General features: G+C 41.5%; 1 protein-coding gene across 1 annotated transcript; it reads right to left on the bottom strand.

Moving 5' to 3' along the window:
• Nucleotides 1-6,843: 6,843 nt before the first annotated feature.
• On the bottom strand, nt 6,844-18,040 carry FAM3B (FAM3 metabolism regulating signaling molecule B; the record flags this gene model as incomplete). The annotated part of the gene is made up of 8 exons (XM_082014181.1): nt 6,844-7,057; nt 7,972-8,104; nt 8,837-8,924; nt 10,099-10,149; nt 12,454-12,512; nt 13,213-13,336; nt 14,128-14,271; nt 18,022-18,040. The coding sequence occupies 8 exons, from the start codon at nt 18,038-18,040 to the stop codon at nt 6,971-6,973; spliced, it is 705 nt and encodes a 234-aa protein (XP_081870307.1). The 3' UTR covers nt 6,844-6,970.
• Between the last annotated feature and the right edge of the window lie 6,837 nt (nt 18,041-24,877).

Here is a 24,877-nt window from a genome sequence, read left to right as displayed (position 1 = left end):
GGCAATAAAATCAGATCAGGCAGCACAATGATTTCCAGTGAACCAGGATGGGAGAAAAATTGGAATTTATTGTCAAGTATGACCACAAAGCACGAGTAACACTTTGGAAAGTCTTACTTCAAGACCTCATTCCTCTTTTCCAAGTCTAGGTTGCCATAGAATCCCCAATCTGGGGAAGAAGGTAGAAGTTCAGTCTCATTCCCAAACTCTGGTAGGGAATGCCCAGGAGATAGAAAACAGCTATATAAAGCATAACCACGTAAGATTTATATCACAAGTACAAGGTTGAAATGTATTGCTTTTGGCTAAAATATATTAAAAAATCTTTTTTTAATTTGTAATGAGACCTGCAATGGATACTGGGCTAGCCTAAAGCATCTATCTTGATGTTTCTGTCTTTCGAAGAGGGAAAAAGTCATGTTAGAGCTGCTAGTGTAAAGTTGTATTTGAAGGGGGAGTATCTACATTTTCTATGCTGCTGAAAATCTCCTCTGGAAAGAAAAAAAAACAACACAAAAAAACCCAGCAGAGAAGTGAAATCAAAACTTCACAGTCCCTGGAAATGAGGAATTGCTGTCGCTCAAACATTATTAAAACCACCCATCTTAATCCCTGAATTCTAGTCATCACTCAGCATTTCAGTTGCAGCTAAGGAGAGATCAGAGATATGACACTCACATATTACTTCCCACCAGGCAATTATGTGTAAGTGAAAGCATCAGCTTCTCTTTGCTCTTCTGAGTGGACTGCAGTCAGTGGGAGTTTTGCTTTAAGCACAGCCTGCCTGCAAAAGGGCATCTTTTCATTTTCCTTTCTTGTATTTTTAAGTACAGTGGAAACTTCCCACTTCATGTGGGTAACATTACACAAAGAACCTGAAGAAACAGTTACCACTGAGAAAACTGAAAATGTTACCTATTATTTGATCAATATTTCCTACCACTGCCATCAAATTGGGCTGCCAGGGATCCAGGGATTTTTAAAAGGCATGTCAAGGCCCTGAAAATGCTTTTCATTCTCTTAAATAGAGAGATAAAAAAGGGCTTCTGTCCAGGTACTTAGTTCTTTACAGGATTAGTTGTGTTACATTCACACTGGAAGTGCGACCAATAGCTACTTTTTCTAATTGCTTCTATCTAAAACATCTACCTAAATGGTCAGGGGATATGCAGGACCTACCTGAACGCTGCTTGTGAGGAATGCCAACCGGTAGGCTGGTGCTGGTGGGGTTATTTAAAATGGGAGCCTGCTACTGGCAAATCGTAGGAAAAGAAGGCCTGGCGCACTAGAGGCGAAGCTGCTGGCTTCCCGCCCAGCTGCAAGCGAAAGGCAAGGTGACATTCACCCCGTCCGGGCTTCCACTGTCTGTCCAGGACAGGTAACCACAGAGAGGTCGGGTACTTGTTCAAAGAGATGCAGAAGATCTGGAAAGACACTGCTGCCACCTTCTGTGCCATTTTGCTTTTAAGTACACAAACCCAAGCCCCGAGTAATGCTACTGCCTAAAGCTCATGTTTTCCCATCAGATTTGCCTACTAGGGCTAGAAAAAGATGAATTGCTCTGCAGGTTTTCACCTTATTTCGTGGTGAAATTTAGTGCTGTACTAACCACCCAGAGGTATTTCACCAGGCGTGGGGAAGACCACAGCACCCACCCGGCCCAGGAAAGGACAGCAAATGGCTTCCTACCCGCTGCCTGTGGTGGATCGTGTCACCTGGCATCGACAGCATGGACCTCCACCGCTCGAGGTTGCTTGTGGCGTAGAGCACATGACAGGGAAGGTGAGGAAGGACATCTGCATAAGGGATCCTACACCCTATGGCCTTGCCCCCAAATAAAATTAAATGTTTAATTTCCTGATCTTTTTTTGTTTTGTTTTTAAATCCAAGGCTATTTCATGTTTGCCTAGATTAATTTTCAGAATTACAGTTCCATGAAAAAGCTGTTAACTCCTCCTTAGGAGGCAGTTTGTTTAAAAGGGCTCGAGTTGTATGCGCAAGGTATAAATCCCACTTTCAAACCAACCCTCTGTAACATTACTTCTATTCTGAAAAGAGATGAATAAAGTGCACCTATTTTGCTGAAGTGACCACTTTTCCATGATTTCTTGAGATCAGAGAGTTACCAAAATACTTGAGGGTCCTCTGCCCACCATATCTAAACACTGTGGCATGAACAAAGGAAAACAAAGCTGCTGATAGCTATTCATCACTGCAGATTATTAACACTCTTGTCTAGATGACTCCACTGCATTTCTGAAAAAGTGAAAACACAATAGAGTTAAAGAATATTTTCACAGAATCACAGAATCACAGAATCACTAGGTTGGAAAGGACCTTTAAGATCATCAAGTCCAACCATTAATCCAGAACCACCATGTCCCCTAAACCATGTCCTGAAGTGCCACATCCAAACGTTTTTTGAACACTTCCAGGGATGGCGACTCCACCACCTCCCTGGGCAGCCTGTTCCAATGCCTGACCACCCTCTCAGTGAAGAAATTTTTCCTAATATCCAATCTAAACCTCCCCTGGCGCAACTTGAGGCCATTTCCTCTTGTCCTATCACTAGTTACTTGGGAGAAGAGACCAACACCCTCATCGCCACAACCCCCTTTCAGGTAGTTGTAGAGAGCGATAAGGTCTCCCCTCAGCCTCCTCTTCTCCAGACTAAACAACCCCAGTTCCCTCAGCCGCTCCTCATAAGACGTGCTCCAGACCCCTCACCAGCTTCGTTGCCCTTCTCTGGACACGCTCCAGCACCTCAACATCCTTCTTGTAGTGAGGGGCCCAAAACTGAACACAGTATTCAAGGTGCGGCCTCACCAGTGCCGAGTACAGGGGCACAATCACTTCCCTACTCCTGCTGGCCACACTATTCCTGATACAGGCCAGGACGCTGTTGGCCTTCTTGGCCACCTGGGCACACTGCCGGCTCATATTCAGCCGGCTGTCAACCAGCACCCCCAGGTCCCTTTCCGCCGGGCTGCTCTCCAGCCACTCCTCCCCAAGCCTGTAGCATTGCATGGGGTTGTTGTGGCCAAAGTGCAGGACCCTGCACTTGGCCTTATTAAACCTCATACAGTTGGCCTCTGCCCATCGATCCAGCCTGTCCAGATCCCTCTGCAGAGCCCTCCTACCCTCCAGCAGATCAACACTCCCACTCAGCTTGGTGTCATCTGCAAACTTACTGAGGGAGCACTCAATTCCCTCATCCAGATCATTGATAAAGATATTGAACAAGACTGGTCCCAGAACCGAGCCCTGGGGAACACCACTCGTGACCGGCCGCCAGCCGGATTTAACGCCATTCACCACAACTCTCTGGGCTCGGCCATCCAGCCAGTTCCTCACCCAGCGAAGAGTAAACCCGTCTAAGCCTCGAGCCGCCAGTTTCTCCAGGAGAATGCTGTGGGAGACGCTGTCAAAGGCTTTACTAAAGTCCAGGTAGACAGCCTTTCCCTCATCCACTAGGCGGGTCACCTGGTCATAGAAGGAGATCAGGTTGGTCAAGCAGGACCTGCCTTTCATGAACCCATGCTGGCTGGGCCTGATCCTTTGGCTGTTCTGCAGATGCCCTGTGAGCACTCTCAAAACCAACCGCTCCATAATCTTCCCTGGAACAGAGGTCAGGCTGACAGGCCTGTAGTTCCCAGGATCCTCCTTCCGGCCTTTCTTGTAGACGGGTGTCACATTGGCAAGCCTCCAGTCTTCTGGGACCTCCCCTGTTAACCAGGACTGCTGGGCTTGTGCTGTGAAAAGTTCTTGGTGGTTTGATCTGTGATTCAGATTACAGGTATGTACTTTTTACTGTTGACCATTTGTAAAGAACAGAGTACTTGCACAGAGTGTGAAGAACAGAGCAAATGTAAAGAACGGAGTACTTGCAGAGAATGGAGTACTTGGAGTACTTGCACACTTCATGGTAACTGCTAAACAGAAATTGATGTAAAATTTAATTGTAATTGATGTAAAAGATTGATTGTGGCCTGGAGTAGAAGTCAATAACTGTCAGACTGCACAGACATTGAGGACCACCTCAGAGCTTGGCACTCTGAGGATTGCCGACCATCAGAACTGTAATTATTTTATTTTTATAATTCAGGCATGTAACAAAAGGTGATTGCAATGTAAAGGAATAAATGTTCTGCCAATAACATGAACACTTAACTGAATAAATTATTGGTGACATGAAGCTGTGCACTTAAGAAAGTGAACATACACAAGCTGTACATCTTGGCATTGATCTGGATGGCAGGAACGCTAACGTACAGTTGGTTAGGTCATTTTATCCGAACCAAAGGAGAGCTTCGATTTCGCTATTACATCTATATATAAGTGTTTTTTATACATATGTAAAAACCCCTCTATAACACTATAACATCCCTAGGAAGCACATACCAACACCTGGAACCCACTGCTTCAAACCTCCCAAGGAATAAGCACTGAAGTATCTTTACAGAAGCTGTGTCCCACCCGTCACAGGCTCCCACGGAAGATACGACACCTATGATTGATAGCTCTCCTCTCTTGCTAAAACACATGTGTAAGGAACAGCAGCAGATGCAGAAAAGTTTTCTTAACTGCGAAGTAGCCTGCATCTGCTAGCAAACCTTGGGTCTTCCATCCAAATCCTGAGGTTTTGAGAATGAGGCCAAGTTCAGCATGTGTTACAACAGTTCACGTTCATTTACTATTAGATATGTAAAATACCAACACGAGGCCCCTGACCTACACAACTTGTAGGATGAACAAGCAAAAAGAATGACTTGGATGTGGAAAAATATTGAAACAGCTATTCCAGTACTCAATTTGTAACCGCCTCATCAGTAGCAAGGTGATAAGGAGCAACCATCATAAGCCTGCCAAAGACAAACTGAGTCAAACTAATTTAACTGCTTGCTTTGGCAGCATCCCTGGGCTATGGAGCAGTTTGCAAACTGGTAGCAGGAAACGTAGCGTTAGGGGCTAGTAGGGGACATGATACCACAAAGCTGCTGGGAACACAGCAGTGACTACAACTAGGTAGTGGCAGCTGTGACAAAGGTCACAACAACCCCACGCAACGCTATAGGCTTGGGGAGGAGTGGCTGGAGAGCAGCCCGGCGGAAACGGACCTGGGGGTGCTGGTTGACAGCCAGCTGAACATGAGCCAGCAGTGTGCCCAGGTGGCCAAGAAGGCAAACAGCATCCTGGCCTGTATCAGCAACAGTGTGGCCAGCAGGAGTAGAGAAGTGATGGTGCCCCTGTACTCGGCACTGGTGAGGCCGCACCTCGAATCCTGTGTTCAGTTTTGGGCCCCTCACTACAAGAAGGATGCTGAGGTGCTGGAGCGTGTCCAGAGAAGGGCAACGAAGCTGGTGAGGGGTCTGGAGCACAAGTCTTATGGGGAGTGGCTGAGGGAACTGGGGTTATTCAGTCTGGAGGAGGCTGAGGGGAGACCTTATCGCTCTCTGTAATTACCTGAAAGGGAGTTGTGGCAAGGTGGGTGTTGGTCTCTTCTCCCAAGTAACTAGTGACAGAATGAGAAGAAATGGCCTCAAGTTGTGCCAGGGGAGGTTTAGACTGGCTATTAGGAAAAATTTCTTTACTGACAGTGGTCAAACATTGTAACAGGCTGCCCAGGGAGGTGGTGGAGTCACCATCACGGGAAGTGTTCAAAAAACATTTAGATGTGGCACTTTGGGACATGGTTTAGTGGGCGTGGTAGTGTTGGGTTTATGGTCTTGATGATCTTAAAGGTCTTTTCCAACCTTAATGAATCTATGATTCTAAGGGATCACTGCTGGAAGGCCTTCAACCAGGCAACACAGAGAGCAAGAGCAGGCAGAATCTGGCTGCCAGTTCACCACTTCTGATTTTCTCCTGCCCAAAGCCTAGAGTGCGGGACACTCCTAAGTAGCTGCATAGAGTGCTGTGACCCATCTGAAGCACAGCAGGTTAAGAAAGTTGCTGCTAAACAAACGCTTTAATGTTGAGAAAAATGTAAACCAAGATTAAAATATACCATGTAGGTTCAACCTAGGGATGAGAGAGTTGATGAGGACAGTCTTCAGATGCATAATAGACAGGCATAAAAAGAATGATGAGTTATACTCCATGTAATTGGCTTGGTCCTTTTAGGCTAATTCAGTATGTTTGGGGAATAACTAGAATAACAGTGAAATGCTACAGGAAGCAACTTAAGCTGTGGAATCTGCCATATGGGAGGCTTCTGAACAGGGGGACAAACACTAGTTAGGAAAAGTCCAGACATACTTGATGTGCTTCAGAAAAAGGGAAATTGAATAAATGGCTTCTACAGTTTCCTTACAATCATGTGTTTGATTCTACAGTTAGCATTAATACACTTAAGTTACAAGTTAAACTTACAGGAAGAAAAAATAAATAAAACCATGCAGATTTGCAGCTTAAATTTGGTAAAATAATTCAACTAACTTGATCTTTACATGTTAAACATTGCTCTTCCATGTTGTCAACATCACTAAAACCAGCTCAGCAAATGTAACTGCTATTTCCATAGTTTTTTTGAAGATAATTGATGTTACTAATAAACTAACATTAAAATAATTTGCTTTACTGCTAGTGATTTTATATTACAATTTAGACTAAGTTCTAGTTGCATCTTAGTCTTTAAAGGGAAACGAAAGAAAATACATACTAAAAACAAACAAACCAACCCCTAAAATTACTAGTGACAATGTATACTTACTTTCAAAAATCCTGTTAATTTATGACTGACTTCATAAATATTGTAATTCCAAAACCAGTGTATTTTATTTCCACTTGTCATCAAAATATTTGTTTTCAGATTAGAGTAAAACCTCACAGAGGAAAGAAAGGTTAAAAACTGTGCATATGACTTATTTTACAATTAATGTTCAGATGCTTATTGGGTTCTGGAGGCAATTTACTAGAGTCATAGATATAAAAATAAAGAATCATCTTTATTAATGAGGTATACATTTGTTCAGATCAGGTTTCCTGGGATACAGCCTTCTATTTGGATTTCAGCTGGCCAACCACCGTACCTGTTCCTCTTGTCAGAGTGGTTTATCTGTTAAAAAAAAAATCAATATTTGGTGTTCTCCATTTACAAACTAGTTTGTTAAACCTCATACAACAGAAGGGGGTAATGGGGTAGGTCTGGGAAGCTAAGTAGCACATTGCACATCTTGCTCGCCATAATGGGTGAAGATTCCACCAGTTTCTCTCTTATAGAGAGTGCTTTATTTCCCAGAAGTCTGTCATAATATACACTAAATTGAATACCATATTCCTGCAGAAGCTCTGTAATGTGAAAAAGATTGCAACAACATTCTGGGGGAAAAAAACCCCCAAACTATGGAAGTTTCACATGCCTTTGGAGGGAGTCAGTATCATCAAAGGAACTGACCTCTGTGTTGGGTTTTCTCATTTCTGTCTGCCTCTTTGTCATACAGATCAGCACTGCTGGGCTTACAGAAAGCAAAGACAACAAGGACACAGAAGCAAACAGAAATCTGATACAAAAATGGTATCTTTAGTCCTCCTGAAGCCTGAGGGCAAGTTATTTGGAAAAGTTTTGTGATACAAGCGTTACTGTATTTGCACTGACAATTTGAGACAGCCCAATTTTCATATAAAAACAGTCTTTATTTTTAGGAAATCCTTGGAATTTGTCCTTCCAGTAGAAAATGTAAGTCTCTGTTCAGCATGTCAGGTTGGATATTTCAAAACCGAGGCTCTCTAGAATTGCTGGTCCTTTCTGAAATTTGCCCACAGATGATTTAGTGCTCATCTGGTAGAAGTCACTACTGTACATGGCTCAGATCCAAAGCAAAGAATGATGACACATTAGAGAACTTGTTTTGTATGCCTGAGACTTACTGAACAGGGCCTAGAGTTATTATAGCTAACACACAAAATCTGCACCTGAAGGTTATACCTAACATACAGACAAATATAAAGTGAAAATAAAATGAACCTGACCTTTTCTTTTTGGATATTATCCGGCAGCTTGAAGCCTTTGGCAGCTATAAAAGCCCAGCTTGACCTGAACTTCATATTCTGTATTTCTTTACTTCCCAGGTCTCCTACTAATTTTTTGGCGTAATTTTTCAACCTAAGAAAATTTAGCGGAAAAAAAGTGTTAAAAATTCAGGATGTGAAAAATGCTGAAAAAGAACACTGCTGATTCATGCTTTACATTAGTAGGTCAGCAGAAACAACAATGAGAAGTTTAAAAAATCCTGACAGCTGTCTTAGGAGCACGCCATTAAACTCACAGAGCAAAAGCCTTTTTCTTCCTCTCTACATTCCTGATGTTAATACAATCTGTTTGTAACAGCATAGCAGAAAGAAAAATGTATCAAAAAGACTATTTGATGTTTCAACCCTTCTTATATAAGGACAAGGGCATCAAATGTTTATCAACCAAATGATTAAGTCTTTCCTTGTATAGTTACTATGCCATGAACTCAAATAAAAAAACCCCCCAAGATCTGAAAGCACTTGAAGAATCACATTAAGATGTAAAAAGGAATGCAAACTAGATACATTATAATTGGACGTGTGGATACCTTCTTAATAGAAGGCTGTGACCCAGAGGTAATTGCAGTGCCCTTTATGAGAAAAACTGGTGCTTTTAAACAAATACAACACTATCTATATGTCTTTGGAAACATCAACGTATGTGCAAATACTGAATGGACATGGAATCAAAACCGTGAAAGGAAATGACAGAACAACCCTGACTATAGAGTGAAATTTACGATTCCTTTACACCATTATACAGTAGTGATTTTCAAGCTATTAATTGCTCTCTTCCTCAGCCTGTCATGAATAACTTGCTTACCGGGTGCTTCCATCATCCTGAGTCACCATCAAAAGGAGGGACCCTTCTGGTGCATTTTTAATGAAAGTCACCATCTGTCCCGAGTGGTCTGTTGAATCAATTACACAACTGATTATTCATTACATGCGTATCACATTCCACCTACTTTCAACTTGTTTTCACTTTTTGGCCTTGTCTATTCAAAATGAGATGCACTTAGGCAATTCTTCTCTTGACAGGCAGAGGGCCTAATCCTGAAAGGTGCAGAAAGCTGCTAGCTCTCACTGAAGGCTAGGAGAGCATGGATTGATCTGCATTTCCCAGTAGTAAACAAAGATACTTCTGAACTTCTACAACAGCCATTTACATCTAGGGCAAGTATATAGATGGTTTCTTATGTTTACCTCACATGATATTACACACACAAGCAAAGCACGGAATAGCCCAAGACAAGTCATTGCTATTCTGTGAGCTTCCTACTACCATGCTAACTGCAGAGCTGAGTTACACACCCTACTGTACAACCACTTTCATTAAGTGGCAGCCTATTTGCAGCAGCAAGCTATTTATTGGTTTTGCAATTGCTAAACATACACAAGACACTTGTGCTCCATACAAAAAAAATGTAACAGCAGCCCTGGAGACATTATGGTCTACATACCATATATCGACTTGTAGCCTCATGATTAGTCCCAATGTGATTTCTATTCATGCACATAAGGTCACAAGCATTCTTAAGTGGTCAGAGAATGAACTTCCAGTGCCTCATAGCATTCTGTTTCTCCTTACTAATAGGTAAGGAAACAGTTATTGTTCAAAGTTTGGAAAATGTATTAAAAGCTATTCTAAAAGAAGATCATCTTTCTAGCTACATGAAGGGATGTTAATAGACAGACTACCGTATTTCCTGTGATGATTTTACAAGTAAAATAGAAAAAAATATGCCAGGAAAGGAATTTTTCTGAGTGAAGTATTTGGATGTGGTACCTGTTTAAGTCCTATTCCTGACAGACTGAAATAATCAAGGGAAAAAAAAGACAATTTAAAAATGAAAATTTGACAATTAAAAAAGATAATTATCACAACCAAGAGGAGAAATTTTTTCAGGCAAAACTTGTCATCACATCTGACCAGAGCATATTTTATGAAGACAACAGCTGTTTATTTCTAGCTATCCTCCTTCGATAATACAATCATAGTAATTTGAAAGAACTTATATTTATATAAGCCCCTTTCTTAACACTGAAATGCTAACAAAAGCTTTAATGCACTTTTTTCCCTACCTCCTTTCCACATGTCAAAAAATTTTACCGATGTAACTTTTCCCGTTTTATCTGTAATTAAAAAAAAGCTGTTTAAATATAAGCAAAAATTGTTAAATTCAATCAGCATATACAGTATTTTCAGCTAAAGCTAGGCATCTCTAATTTTGTGTACCATTGTGCTTCTGAGTTTTGTTTTGTTTAAATTTTTTAATCGGAAGGAATATGGAATAATGTAAGTTTAAGATTTGGGGACAATATTTTCTTTCATGTAGTCTCTGAAGAATCAAATGTGACTAAAACATGTTTATTATTTTTTATTTTAAAGACGGAATTCAGTTTACTGCGTGCTTCCATGTTTTTAGATCTATATATATCTCTATCTATATATACTATACTAGGTCACAACCATATATAGGGAAATTAGTTAAGCCTAGGACTATTTGAATGAGCTTAATACTATTCTGTGCAGTGTTTCATACCATTTGAATCTCAGTTGACAGAAACTCACTCATCATTACTGTATCAGAAATTAGGCATGCAAACAATTAGTCATTCCAGAACATTTTGGTGAATATTCATCATTAATTATGCTGCTGTTTCAATGGCTATCTTTGTTTAAACAAGACACGTACAATTGGAAATACTTTTCAAGTTTCTAAATCCATGCCAACTGAGTTAATTGATTTTCATTATCTGAGACCAATATCCCTGCCACATGAGAGGGCCTTTTCCATTTAGAGTGAGTCAGCTCACTTCTAGTGAGAACATCCATCAGTTCCTGATTAATTTCTGGCTTATCTTTGATCCATGTACGGTAAACTCATGAAGGTAAATTCTTCTGAACACAGGATTCTAAATGGTAGGTTTATCACGCTGATGAGTGGAAAAGGTGGCAAAAATCTGCCAGTGGTAAAACAGCATTCTAGAACTGGGTTGTTTCTGAGCAGAGATCACAAAAAAAATGGAAAAGGCTGCAGAAAATCCACAAAAATCTTTCTCCCTCCCTCTGTGTTGTTAGCTTGGGCTTAGTAGTTCTGTCTTCCTTGTTACAAAAGCCCATATTCATTTCGAGAAGAAACAGTTATCATTACAGAAAAAAATACAAGTGTGATGCCATAGGAAACTTACTGAGCACAGTCATTAGCTTGACTGATCTAATTAGAGGACATATAGAAAATAAGTCTCACTACAAATTGGTTTGAGATAATGGACAGATTTACCTGCAGATGGAGATGAAAGTGTAGCTAAAATGACTATATGTGTGATGAAGGAAATAAAAATGTGTGAAATTTGATATATCACTTCTTTTTCCTCACTAATGTCAGATGCAAAGACAATGCTAGCTCCCTACTCCTATTTGCTATAACCCTGCTTACACATTCAGGATGAGTATTTACCCTATAGTTCTATGCTGAAAACTAATTTTTAACTGATTACCCATTGTAACCAGCAAAGTTTTTACGATTCCCTATTGGAAAAAAAAATGCAGTAGTTAACTGGGAAGAAAAAATTGGAACAGATTCTTGGCTATGGTAATTTAACCCAGGAACTTCAATAAAATCATGCAAGTTTAGACAAGGTCATGACCTTGCTTAGCAATAGTGAGACAAAAAAACTGGAACATAAATGTTTTGTGATTAAAGCCAACTGGACTGTGCAGCTGAACTCCCTTTCTTCCTCTCCCCCACAACATTTAGGCATTCATTTCTCTCAGGATCCATTATTGAATACACTGCACTTCGTCATCATTCCCATTCATCTAAATTAAAATGGTGCCTCCAGATCTGGAATGAACTGCACTTTCTGCCTGCAAACAGCTCCTACTATAAGCAAAGACGTATTACAGCAGGTTAGTATTAATCAACCTTTGAGTTTGTCTTTCTGTCCACTGACCAAGTCTGGGAAAGGAATTTGTACTTTGGTCATACCTTGGGGCAGAACTGCAATTCTCAGTTACTGCTTTCCCCTTATCAGTGGAGCAGTAGGTATCTTTTTACCAAGGACTGAATGTGAAAGTTGAGTCTTACTGCTGGAGATCACAGATATTTTTGCTATGTTACTAAGAAGCAGTTCTTTTATTTAATAAAATACACATATACTGCTTCTATGTACACGGTTTCTATTTTCTTATACCGATTACAAACAAGTTTCTTTTGTTTATCCAGAAGACTATTTGTCTCAAACACAGATTTGTTTTTTCTTACATTTAACATGAATCAAGCTTGCAATTTTCTTTTCCCTTTCCTTCCATACTAGCTAGTAAAAAAACCCCAACCAAACCATCCAACCAAAAAAACCCCAATCCCCCCCCAGAACATTTGTAAACTATTGCAGTACAAAAGTTATGTCTCTAACATTTTTTCTCTCACTTACAATTCACAATGGCAATGTTTATACCTCTTCCAACATTCCTCTTCCCTTCGCTTATAAGCCTGGAATCGAAATAAATACAGTATCAGTAGAATACATCCCTCTAGAAGCGCTGATCCAAAGTTATATTTACCAATGCTAAGTCACTTTCTGATGTTCATGTTTTCTTCAGTTATTTAATTCAAAACTTCGTAATAAACACGAGCTATGACTTAAAAATCCTGAACATTTTATCAGTCAGTTTCTTTCAACAATGCACAATGAGTCTTTCAAAATGAGCCAGATCAAGAAACTAATTCATACAAATGCAGCCACAAAGGTAAAGTAGAAAAAAACCAGGATAAAATGTGGTTTTGTGGCAGTATTCTGTGTGGACTATATCTACACAAAAGCTCATTGCAAGGTTTTGAAGTTACTCTACCTGTCCAGTTTGAAAAGCCATGAAAGAACCTGACTTTCAGAAGGTGTTGACCATTCAACATACTATAAACTGGCTATCCTGCACTATCTAAATTAAAAATCATACTTGAAACTAACAGTTGATTGCAGCATATGTAGAGGAACAAAGAAAACAACCTGAGATTGGGTATTTATAAAAAAGAAGAAGGGAAAAAAATTAGTTAAATACTGTCAGATACATTCGGAAGTTTATCATCAGGAGTCCCCTGGTAGGAGCTTACTTGCTACTACTGAACCAAAATGAAACACCCTTCTTCACACTACAAAGCACGTACTTAGATTTAAAGTTCGACTGGTACTCACAGCTCATCCTCAAAACAAATTTTAGCCAGCTTCCCTTTGCCACCACCACTAAGAATCCGATAGGCATAGCTCCCAGGTGAGCAGGGAGACCAGTGATCACACTTCTGCCTTTTTGGGACTGGGGCTGCGACAACAAAGATGAGAAAATGTTTTCTTGGATGCTGCATAAGCAATTTCTACATGGAAAGAATCACTTAATGTCAACATGCTAAGCTCAAACAGATATACAAAGAAGCCAATCCTGTCAGTTTTCCAGTATCATGGCAACATTATCATAGATTTGCCTGGGCTTTAAGTTATCATTGACTTTGAAACAGTTGCTAGCACCAAGAGCAAGCTTATCTAGGCAAAAATGCCACATATAGCATGATCTGATTTGAATCTAGAGTAATTATTTGGTACTATTTCATATAACAGGAAACAAGAGCTAGAGGGATGAAAGATTCCTACCAGTAAGTTGAAGTTAATGGCTATTATTCTCATTTTAAGCCTTTTTCACATGATAACATAGTCATAGAATGAGAAAATTGTACACATTAAGCCACCCAGTCAGATTAGAGGAAAGAAATAATGAGAATTTAATCCCAAAGTTTGGTTAGTGATTCAACTGTTTACCATAACTGTAAAATACATGCGCTGTATTTTACAAATACAGCAAACAAACAGCTGCAGCTTTGTGCTTATATGCCAGCAAACAAATAAGGTTTTCTTACATTACTGTTCAATTAATTGTATTTGCATACTGGTAAATATAGGATGATGTGTTTCTTCACAGATAGCGTCTAAGACATAGTCAGACTTGCACTACTTAACTTTACACAGCCAACTTATTAGCTAACAAGCCATTTGCCATTTAGCATGTAAATATACAGCATTAGATATAGTATAAGAAAAAAAATAAATACAATTACACACCCCTCAACACTGGTTTCTTTGCAGTGTCTTGAAGATTAGCAAAAGATGTTCTTATTGTCTCTTTGGGTAAAAGAGCAGCGAGTAAGTATCCCAAGTACCAAGCAGCCAACGATGTCAACAGGAACCCTGCTAATTTCACAAGATCTGCCAAGGGAAAGGGAAAAAAAAAAAAAAAAAAGAAGGAAAACCACAGAGATATAAAGGTGTTTTCATAGCAACACAAAAAATTTTGCATTTTCTATAGCATTGCTACACGAACTGGCTATTTTATTTCTGATATGTTGTGTCTTCCCATTCAGCCTTCGGAGATGCATCAATAGAGTATTTGTTGCATTCCTATCTCTGACAACCCCTTTCATTTCTAAAACTTGATCTTCAAGCAGAAAACTCCCCACAAGACTCCCCTCAATCCACACCCATAATACCCCAAAGAAACATGAAGTTAAATTTAATCCTAGTAGGATTTTGACTCTGAAAATTAAGTACTGGATAGTACACATGACTATACAGGTAGTAAGCAGTTATTACTGATTTTCTGTGATAGGCAGACACTACGGGAATGATTAAAAACGCTAACCATACAGGGAATTCCCTCCATCCACCTTTTGACAAGCTGGGTAAAAATAACTGAAGGCGGCCCAAATAATCGTGTTGACACAATGAGCTCTGACTGCATTCGAACATGACTAGAGTGACTGTTTCACCTTCTCTCAGTTATATCACAGTTTCCATGTACTGTATTAGCAGTGCATCTAGACACTAAGAAAACAACAAGATTCACAATTTTTCTGACTATGAAGAAATATAAATAAATTCCATATTGGATATCTCCTCTTCCTCATCATCAGAAATGCTAACATGCAAGAAATGCATCACCTAATTTAGGATGCTAAACAGGGAAATATCACACTGCAATGGTGAAACACTGATGTTTTAATATCATGACATAGTTGCTGATCTGTAAAGAAACATGTCCTTGAATATAATGTCCCATTAAAGTGAAAAAGGACAATTTTTAGTTTCATAGTCCTGAAAATCAAGCTGAACAGAACCAATGCCCAAAATATCTAGTATGTTCACCTGCTACAAAACATTGCGTATTATCTAGCCTAAATCTTCCTTATAACAGTTTACACTCAAGAAGAGATTCCTTTCCTTCTTGGAACTGCCTTTCATGAATATTAAGATTTCTGCCCTACCTCTTCTCTAGAATAAAGCCAAATTGTTCACTTGTTCTCCTTAAATCCTGTTTCGCAGGTCCTACTGCTCTCCTGTGAATTCTGCCCAACTGGTCTGTGTCTTTTAGCGCAGAATGGACACACCAATCCAACACACACATTCTGGAGGCTCTACTTCTGGTTAGTCATGCCAGAAGGAAGTTTGACTTCTTTTTCATAAGAGTAGACTTTTCTGACTCAAGTTCCATTTATAATCCACCATAAAGGCCAGATCTTTTTTCCTGCAAAGATTTTACCTCTCTAGCTACTCCCTATCCTGTATTTGCGCATGTCGTTATTCCTGCATTCTACCTAGCTTTAAAAATAAAAAGCCTAACAAAACACTGCAGAAAACACAGACTGGTGAAGCTAACACTGAACAGGACTATCACCTAAACTCCCCATTCTTTATAATAGCAACAGAAGTAGCAAGTGGCCTTCTCTGACCCAGTCATCCTTCACAAATGAAGCACAGCTGTACTCCAGCCCTTGAACCTGAGGAAGAATGCAGATCATTATGAACATTGAAGGTTCTTCTGTAAATAATCCCAGTTTCTCATTTCCTGCATCAGCAAAAAGGAAAAAAAAAGAAAAAAAAAAAAGGGGAAAGTAAACCCTTTTAAGATACTGATCTGAGCTCTTAAAGAGTTCTGTGTCATTGTATTTAGGAGTCGTTAAGTATGTGCATTTGTGTGACTGTAAGGAAGATACTGTGAGAAACTTACTATATTTTCATCAAAGGATTAAGACTGAGAAAGTAATATAATGAATCTCCAGAGATATAACAAGTTTCCCAATTATTACTACCTCAGTCTAACAGAGATCTGTCTCACTCTACCACTAGTAGTGGTGTAAACCTGCACCAAAATAATACCAACAATTACTCCAATATTTCATTCACACACTGAATGTGAACGTGAAGACTATCAAAGTTCACATGCAAAGAAGGAAGCTGCAGGAACCAGGCAGAATGAAACTTACTTATTCACTTTTTCTCTTTTTGAATATTAAAAAAAAAATCAGATTTCTACACAAAATATATTTAATTTGTAAAGGAGACCAAATCACAAGTTTCAAAGACAAAAGCCAGGAAGAGTTACGTGAAAACAACAAATGAAGTTTATTTAAAGATTTCAGTGATTATTTTTTCAGGGGGTGGGGTACATTGTAAACATCTATGAGATCATCAGTCAGGTATTGTTTTGCTTTGCTTTTTCTGTTGTTGGCTTAGCAGATTTATCTTTACACTGGTTTAATGGTTTTGCACTGTTTTTTATCAAAACTATGGGGCAACTCTTGCAAAACAGGTTCAACAGCGCCGCATTTTACCTAAGGAGAAGTGCAAGATGTCTAACTTCTGTTATTATATTCCATATTTTACTTGAACTGCAAGCTTCTTGAACATTTCAAAAATATGCCTTTTAAGGTTTTAAGGCACACATATACCAACTCTACTGGACAGTTTGTACTTAGTTCCCAAAACTGTCACAAAATATCTTCACTGTCATCCAACTTCTGGTTTTGCTTTCTTGGATTCAGAAGGCACTGGGGGACTGTATTGACCCTCTCTGCTGGCTCACCTGGATCGCTTAGATTTACTGAGGTTACATATCGGGCACACGTATACTCTTTTTTGAGTACCTGCATAGATATGCATAAAACCCTACACAATAGCAGCTAAGCCATAAGCTCAGACAAACTCAAGATAGTTAAGAGAGTTTAAGAGTTGCTGTTAGGAGTCATAAAGCGCAAAGTCCAGTCTACATTCACAAAAGCCAGACTGCGCTTTTCCTGATTTTAGAGACTGTGGCTCCTCAGCCCACTACTCAGCTCAGCACCGAGGAGCAGTATGGGGCTGGTGTGCCGCAGAGGGGCTTGCTGTGCCCAAACTGGTGTCACAAACCTCCTTCACTCCCTATCTGCCACGGAGGGGTATTCAGCCAGAGATACTCAGCAATACTCACGGTGCCAGACACGTAAGAGGGCAGAGAGGAGCAGGGAGGAAGAAACCGTGCGGACAGTCCGGATGGCGGTGTTGGCAGGAGGCGTAAGACAGCAAAGCAGAAGGAAAGTAAGATGATTAGCAGTCCCACCGTACAGAAACTCCCATTTTCCTCTCTCCTTCAGGTGCGTGCTTGTCCCTTGGCAGCAACGAAAGCACTAAACACAAGCACAATAGGCAAGCACAATGTTATTTTATTTTGTGCTTTGATGACTTAAAATCCTCATGCTGCCACATCTCGCTAATACACACCCACCCGTATGCCGCAGGACTTTAAGAAGGGAAAAAAAAAAGTAGAATTAAGGCTCGAGCTTCAGTTATTCCAACCTGAACAGCTGGGTGTCGATCCGTTTTCAGACGTTGGCCAGGGGCCCGGCCACGCGGCCAGGCAGTGGCCCCTCCACCCCGGCCGGGGGCTCGGCCCCCGCTCACCTCAGGGGACGCCGAGCCGACGGGAACAGCCCTCCCGACCCTTCCCCGCAGCGAGAGGGGCCTCGGCTCGCCCACCCGGCCGGCCGGGGAGCCGCTCCGGGGCGCCCACCTGAGGAGGGCGCAAGGCGGGAGCGAGGCGCCGGCTGCCTCGCGGGGAGCGGCTGGCCGCGGCACCGGCGCCCACCGCGCCGCCCTCCTCACTCGGCGGGGCGAGCCCCCGCCGGCGCGGGGGCTGCTACTCACATTGCCGGTTCAGCGACATCATTCAGGACGGGGCAGGCTGCCCGCTTTTCCTCCTCGTGCCTCTCCTCCTCTCGGGACGGGGAAGACCGACCTCCCCGCCGCCGCCTCGTCCTGCAGCCACCGGGACGGCGCGGGAAGGGGAGCGGCCACCCGTCCGCGCCGCACCGCCCCGGCGCCGCCGGCGGCACGGCATGGCACGGCAGGGCACCGCCGGCCGAGCTCCGCAACCTGCTGCCCTGAGCGATTTCATCTGACGGGGAGGCCACGGGGGGCCGCCGGGAGAGGCGGCGGCAGCAGCAGCAGGCCGGAGAGCGAGGCTCTCCCTGCCGCGAGCGGGAGGCGGCTCTGCCGGCGACGTTGCCCGGGGTAGCCGCGAGGCACCTGAGGGGAGCGGGGCAGGGTGCAGCAGGGGAGGCGCGGCGCCCCCCTCGCCTCCCCGGCCGCTTTGCCCTTTGGTGGTGTGAGGGAGGCCTGGGCACCATCGAGGCCTCACGTTACCTCCTTGGCAAAGATGGCGAAGGGCCTGGCCCTCCTAACGGCCGCGGCTGCTCTGAGGAGGAGAGGGCATGCGGGATTAGGGGGCAGGAGGATTCATCTGCCAAACCAACCCCGTTTTGAGCCAAGGAAATACAACCGCAGCTGCCACTTAAAAACTCAAACGTAAGAAGTAGTGCTAAAAGTTATTTTCTGCAGAAAGAAACCAACTGGCCGGCGGGATCAAAAGGAAGGCTCACACACCATCCGGCAGCCCATTCAAAAAACTCTTTTTCCTATGGCCAGGGTCTGCCTGATGTTTTAGCTGTCGAGGCCGTGGGGCAGGGCCCCCCTGGAGCCCCCTCCTCTTTCTTCCACCCACCGCCATGGCACCGGGATGACACAAGCCCTATCAGGGGCTCCAGCCCACCAGGCCGAGCCCTTGGTTCATCTTTTCTTGCGGTGGGCCCTGATGGTACTGTGAGCAGGACATCGTGCACCCTCGCCTGGACATCTCCTTCCTGGTGGGGTACCTTAGTCAGTCTTCGGTTCCTATCACCCTGCCAAAAAACCTGGCACCGACTGCACTTGGGATGTGGGGCAGCACCCTCGCTTCTCTCCTGTTCCCCAGCCTCCCAGGCCAGAAGTAAGGTCTGTGAAACTACAGCACGGTGCTGGCCGCACACGTTTTCTAGTCTGTGGCAGGTAACGTGAGATAGAGGCATTGACCATCAGGAGCCCCACATCATGGGCTTGCATTCCTGTTTTTAAAACTTCCAGTTTCCAGTGTGCTCTGGTTGATGGGTGTTTGCAGGCCTGCGTGGGCGCTGAGCCCCACCAGCACCAGTCAGCCCTGACCCTGAACCAGGGAAATTACAGCTCACATCACGGACGGCTTCTAAGGATTGAAGTAGTCACTCAAACACGTTCAGGAAACCGAGCTGAAGACCTCCAATTTGGGCAAACCTTGAACAAGGAAGCTAGTGATGTCATTTTGAAAATTGCTCAAACTACGCTGTGAATTAGTGTTTTCTCTTAAAACGCTGTGATTTAGTTTCCCTTAATCTTCTTTGTTCCTCTGCTTCTAATGCATAGAAATTACATTTAGTTCAGCAAACAGATGAATAAAAGCCTGCAGGAAGGCACATATAGGACCACAGCAAGACTGGGGTTTTTGCCTTCCTCCCAGGACACCCGCAAAAGCTATAAATGTTTCCAGTCCCTGGAGGAGAGGCATTTCTTGTCCTCGTCTGCTAGTGGGATATGATAGTATCCTATAAATTGCAGGTAAAACCTGAGGGAGTAATTGCCGCTGGTTATTTTCAAATGTACTGGAGCTTGCAAATGAAAAGCAACATCCAGTAAAATCTAGGCATGCGAATAATTAAAGCGGTAGCATGGGATAAATGAACTTAAGAAATAAAAAGTATAGGACAAAAAGGAAAAGGACTTATGAGTGGGCAAGAGAGGGTTAAGGATAACACTGTTCTGTGTACTTCTCCAGATATGCAGTTATTTCTGCAGGAACTGTTATCCTGCAAGATGGCACATCAGAAAATGATACCTCTGCTAACAGATGATTGAAACTATTGAAGAATGCCTTTTCTAGCCTTTAAAGTAAAAATAATGTGTCTTTAAACCCAAAATGCTACAGTTCATGGTAGCCAAATAAAAACTTCTATACTTTTATTAGAGCAAGGAAAATTAACTAGGACTCAAGATAATTTACCTGCTTTTACCCACAAGAAAAATGTGGCAGGTTACTTCATTTTCATTACTGACTAAGCTATGTTGAACTACACCCAGGCATTTGCTACAAAACCAGGCAACAGAGTAATTGGTTTGCTTGCCTGCCAAAGCCCAGTGATCTGGTGGCTTTAAATGCCGAAGGACTAGGAAACTTTAAAATGTTTTACTTCAGGTATCTCAGTTTTGTGTCTGCAAAAGAAAGGCAATACTGTTCTTTCTTTAGCAATTAATCAAAGATCTGGGATGCAGAACACTTCTGAAGTATCATTTCTGTTCTTATTCTGTAACCATTCATTCTGTAATTAGAAAGCTTAAGAGAAAAACTTTCAAAACATTAACCTTCACTCTCGATGCTTATGAGGCTGTAAGACCTTTTAGCGATAAGCAGCACAGGAAATCTACTCAGGGAACAAACAACTCTTGCAGACACTAAATGGAATAGGTGAATGTACGTACACAGAGCTTATGTGTTAGCCCTGTCTTATCATCACAAAAGCCACAGGCCTTAGAGAAAGTTCATGGGTATTTGCTAACACTGTAAAATTACAACAGAGCAAGTTCCTGCTTGCCCTTTGAGCCGCTGTACCCCCAGAGGTATTTTCTGCATCCACACCACTTGGCTAACAAATTAGCATAAGTGTCATTCCAGTCCTCGTAGCTATTTAATTTACATATTTTCTATTCATCCACAAATGGTGAACAATGTATTTTTAATCCTGCTAGGATGAGTCAAAATAATTTAATGATTTAAAATGGAGGCAGAGTAAGAATATTGTACCAAATCTTTGCTTGTAGAGGTCACAAGGACTTCAAGGGCTACTAGAAAAACTAGACCACCTACATAAAACATGCAACTGATGTTTAAGTTAACTAATTTTACCTAGGACTTGGGACAGATAGGAACATACACATGGACAACAGGGGTGGCAATGTGGAAGAGCTGTTCTTTAAGCTACCGTAACTCAGCTATGTTTCACCCTGTGCCTGTGCCCATAACTCAGGTAGAACCTCAGCATCCTGAATTGTAGTAGCATGAAGAGTAATACGGAGAAATAGGGATTTAGATGTATATTTTAATACAATGACTTTTTTTTTTTTTCTGGTATACCTTGAACATCTTTATGAAACAGGAGCAAATATTTAGAACAAGATGACAGCTTTTAGACACTTCTGTGGATATATTAAAATCTTAACACCTTCCTCCCAGATATGCAAAAATGGATCATATAACAAAAGACAAAAAGTAAGCAATGATTACTTTCAGCTGATAAGCTAGAAAACCTGTAAAGCTAGTGAGTCTAGCTCCCACGACATTGCCTGCCTGTTAAACAACCCAAAGGTGGGGCATATTTGTGTGTTTTTCTTATGCTTTGTTAAGCCAGAGATACATAAGGAAAATATATTCAATTGCACTTAATCCAGATAGAAGACGCTGACTGGCAAAGTTTCCTCAGTATTAGCAGCACTAGCTTAATACATTTTGGGTCCAAATCTACTCATCTTTAATATGTAGTGGCCCAGACTTTTTGGAAGAGGAAGAGAAGGGTAGGGAGAAGGGCAAAATGAGAGGGAAAGGAAAATCCCTCTGTTAAATGCTGGATACTTTGACATGACTTTGCACAATCCTTCAGGATGTCTGTTTTCTGTTTTCTTGAAGTGTTGCTGTCAGCACAGTCATTAGGCCTACAGGTCCCTATTAGCATAGATCTCAATCCCACATGGTCTGCGGCCAAATCTGGATGTAAACAATTCTGCAAGCCCACTCAATCAAGTACGGAGTTACCAGAGGGAGGTGGACCAGCAAGGTCCCTGCTATCAACAATCTCAAAGCACCTGTAAGCTTGATTACATCCCACGGCATGTCCTGGAGCTCTTCCCTGATCCATTCTGCCAACACCAGGTTTCTCAACAGGGACCCAGGCTGACGCCGCCATGACAGGCTCAGGTCACCCAAAGGTGATGCGGGAGTTCTAAAAGAGCAAAAAACCACAGTAAATCCACTTTTGAAGCCCAATCTGCACACACAGCAAGAGAGCTGGATTTCTTTCAGGCCTGTCTGCTACGGAAGGGGAAAAGAGAAAAAAGGTATCACCTTACCTGTGGGCCAGGACAGCAACAGACCTGGGCAGTCACAGTGGGTCGATATTGCAGGACGGTGTGGGGAAAAAGGTGGTACAAGTTAGGCAGTGAAAGGGAATATATGACCAAACTAGAAAACTCTGTAAAAATACATTAGCAGTTAAAAGACAGTATAAAACACCAGCCTGGAGAATGTCCAGGATGTACAACAATAAAATAATCTCACACTGTAAGAATATGGAAAGCCAAAGGTAATGTTAAGCTGACAAAAAAACCCGCTCAACCAAAGTAATCATGCATAGAACAATGCTGGGTGCATGGAAATAAATGAGTTGAATAACACAATACCTTGTTTATTCATCAAAAGTAGTTTTATCTAGCTAACAACTATAAAAATCCAATGTGCCATATTTATGTATACACTGGCAGCATTGATTCTTGTAGCCTTTACAATAACCTATATTTCGTGAGTCAAGGTATAAGCAGATTGTTACTTGTAAGGCCCTAGAAGGAAAAAAAAAATCCAAGCCATTTATTTTTAAGAAGAGTTTGTTTTGGTGCAGAATGGGAAGAATGGTTAATGTTCACAGTTTAAGTGGCCATCAGAATTATATGTTGTTCTGAAAAATTACATTGAGCACTTGAATCGTAAACCTTCACGTATTTGTCTGTACAGCACTATGGTTACCAAAAAAAGCCATATTCTTGCAATAAATTCTTACTTTTGTGTTTCATACACAAACTTAAAAGGTGTTTTGTCTAGATGGGCCAGCTTTAATGGGGAAAGATGGGCAAGAAAAGTGTGAATGAACAGTTTTACAGTTTTGGATTTAATAAGCCTGAAGCACAGAGGGTGCTCTGAAGATGATGGCAATTTCAGAAGCATAGAAGTTTAAGCACAAGAAAAATTTGAAAACTTGTACAGTACCCCTGTGAGTAGAGCTGTGTAATAATAAGGCTTCACTGAATATCAGGACAGTAAGAAGCAAAACCAGCCAGCTTTCCAAACTGTGAAATAAAACCACTGTATTAAACAGTTGGTGCAAATCTGTTTATCAACATTCATACACCATACTTACCTTTAAAGATAAAAGCTCAGGGCTTAAAAGTAATGGGCTTTTTATTAAGAGGCTTTTAGGGGGAGGGAAGAGGGATATTACCAAATGATCAGGAGAGCTCAAGTTAAGGACCTTTTCAGGTAGGATATTTAAAATAAGAGGAAAATTGAAAGTACTTTTAACAGAATTAACAGAATTCAAACAAGACAACAGAATTTGCTGTGAAAAGGCTCAAAACTCTCCTATTCAAAAAACAAACCATGTGCGCCACCTCCCGGGGTACAAAACAGAGAGCACAGTAACCACCCTCCTCCGGGCTCTTGAAACACTCTGAGGGTGGCTGGCTGTCTTAGGGACAGGGACATTCAGTCTGTATGCCTTCTTGTTTTATAGTTTAGGGCAATAGACAGCAACAGTCCAAAATATTACTTGAATCCATTCCAGATGACCAGAAGCTTCATCTTCTCAAGTTAATGTTTTCTGTGCCCGATTTCTGTCCAATACTGAAATGAACTGATGAAAGGTTGAAACAAGAATGTCTGTTATTTGTGTGTAAGCAAGAAAAATCACCTGGGAGCTAAATTTGCCTGCCTCCTCCCTTTCCCTCAAGGTTCAGATGAGATCTAGAGCAGTTCTGCTTTCTTTTCAGAGCTAAAGCCAGAAGTTGGAATTGCAAGTCTCAAAGTATTAGGAAGAATTTGGATGGATATAATTCATTGGCTTGGAAGTTCATCTTAACAGGATTTAAACAGACACTGAATAGGTGGAAAGAATTAATATTTATTTCAAGCAGCAGAAAATTTGATTTTTACATAGAGTTTATCTGAAAATGGCAAGACCTGAAAGTACAAAATATCAACTTTTTGAAAATTCAGTTAATGAGGCTTGACAGTGAGATAGATATCCTAACATCACCTGAAGACTGAATTAAAAAGACTGTACCCCTTTTTTCAAAGTTTTGATTCCGTTTTCCTTTCAGTCGATGTTATATCTCATCTATTAGAAAAACAAAACATGTGAACAAATGCCTCTACGAGATGGAATAATTTCCTTAAAGGTGAAATCCCTTCCACGCTTCCTAAAGAACTATCAAATAACAGTTGATGTAGTGTTGAAGTCTTAAAGGTTTTTTGCAACTCCATAGGAAATTTTCAATAAAAACGTGAACTGCCTGTTTCAGATAAATCTTACTTAAACACTCAACCTTGTATAGTTTATGCACACACAGAGTATTGGCTAGCAAAGCAATTTTTTCCAGGACATATTGCAGTAATCCATGCCTTGGTGCTATCAAGAAACTGTCAGTTGTCTTTTCAGTACCCCTTCAACATGACTTTCTTGAGTCCATTTTTTCCCCCATAATTTTCCAACAGACAGCTATGTTGCAAATATGGCCATTTAAACATTCAACTATATAATTCCTCTCTAACAACACAGGAATGAACATACCCTTTTCAGGTTTGACATGGCTCTGAAAATTTCCCTCTTCATAGAGG

Source organism: Phaethon aethereus, assembly GCF_964289735.1.
Source record: "Phaethon aethereus genome assembly, chromosome: 1".
Lineage (NCBI taxonomy): Eukaryota > Metazoa > Chordata > Aves > Phaethontiformes > Phaethontidae > Phaethon > Phaethon aethereus.
The sequence above is the reverse complement of the archived record's forward strand: the minus strand, read 5'-3'. Positions and strand labels throughout refer to the sequence as shown.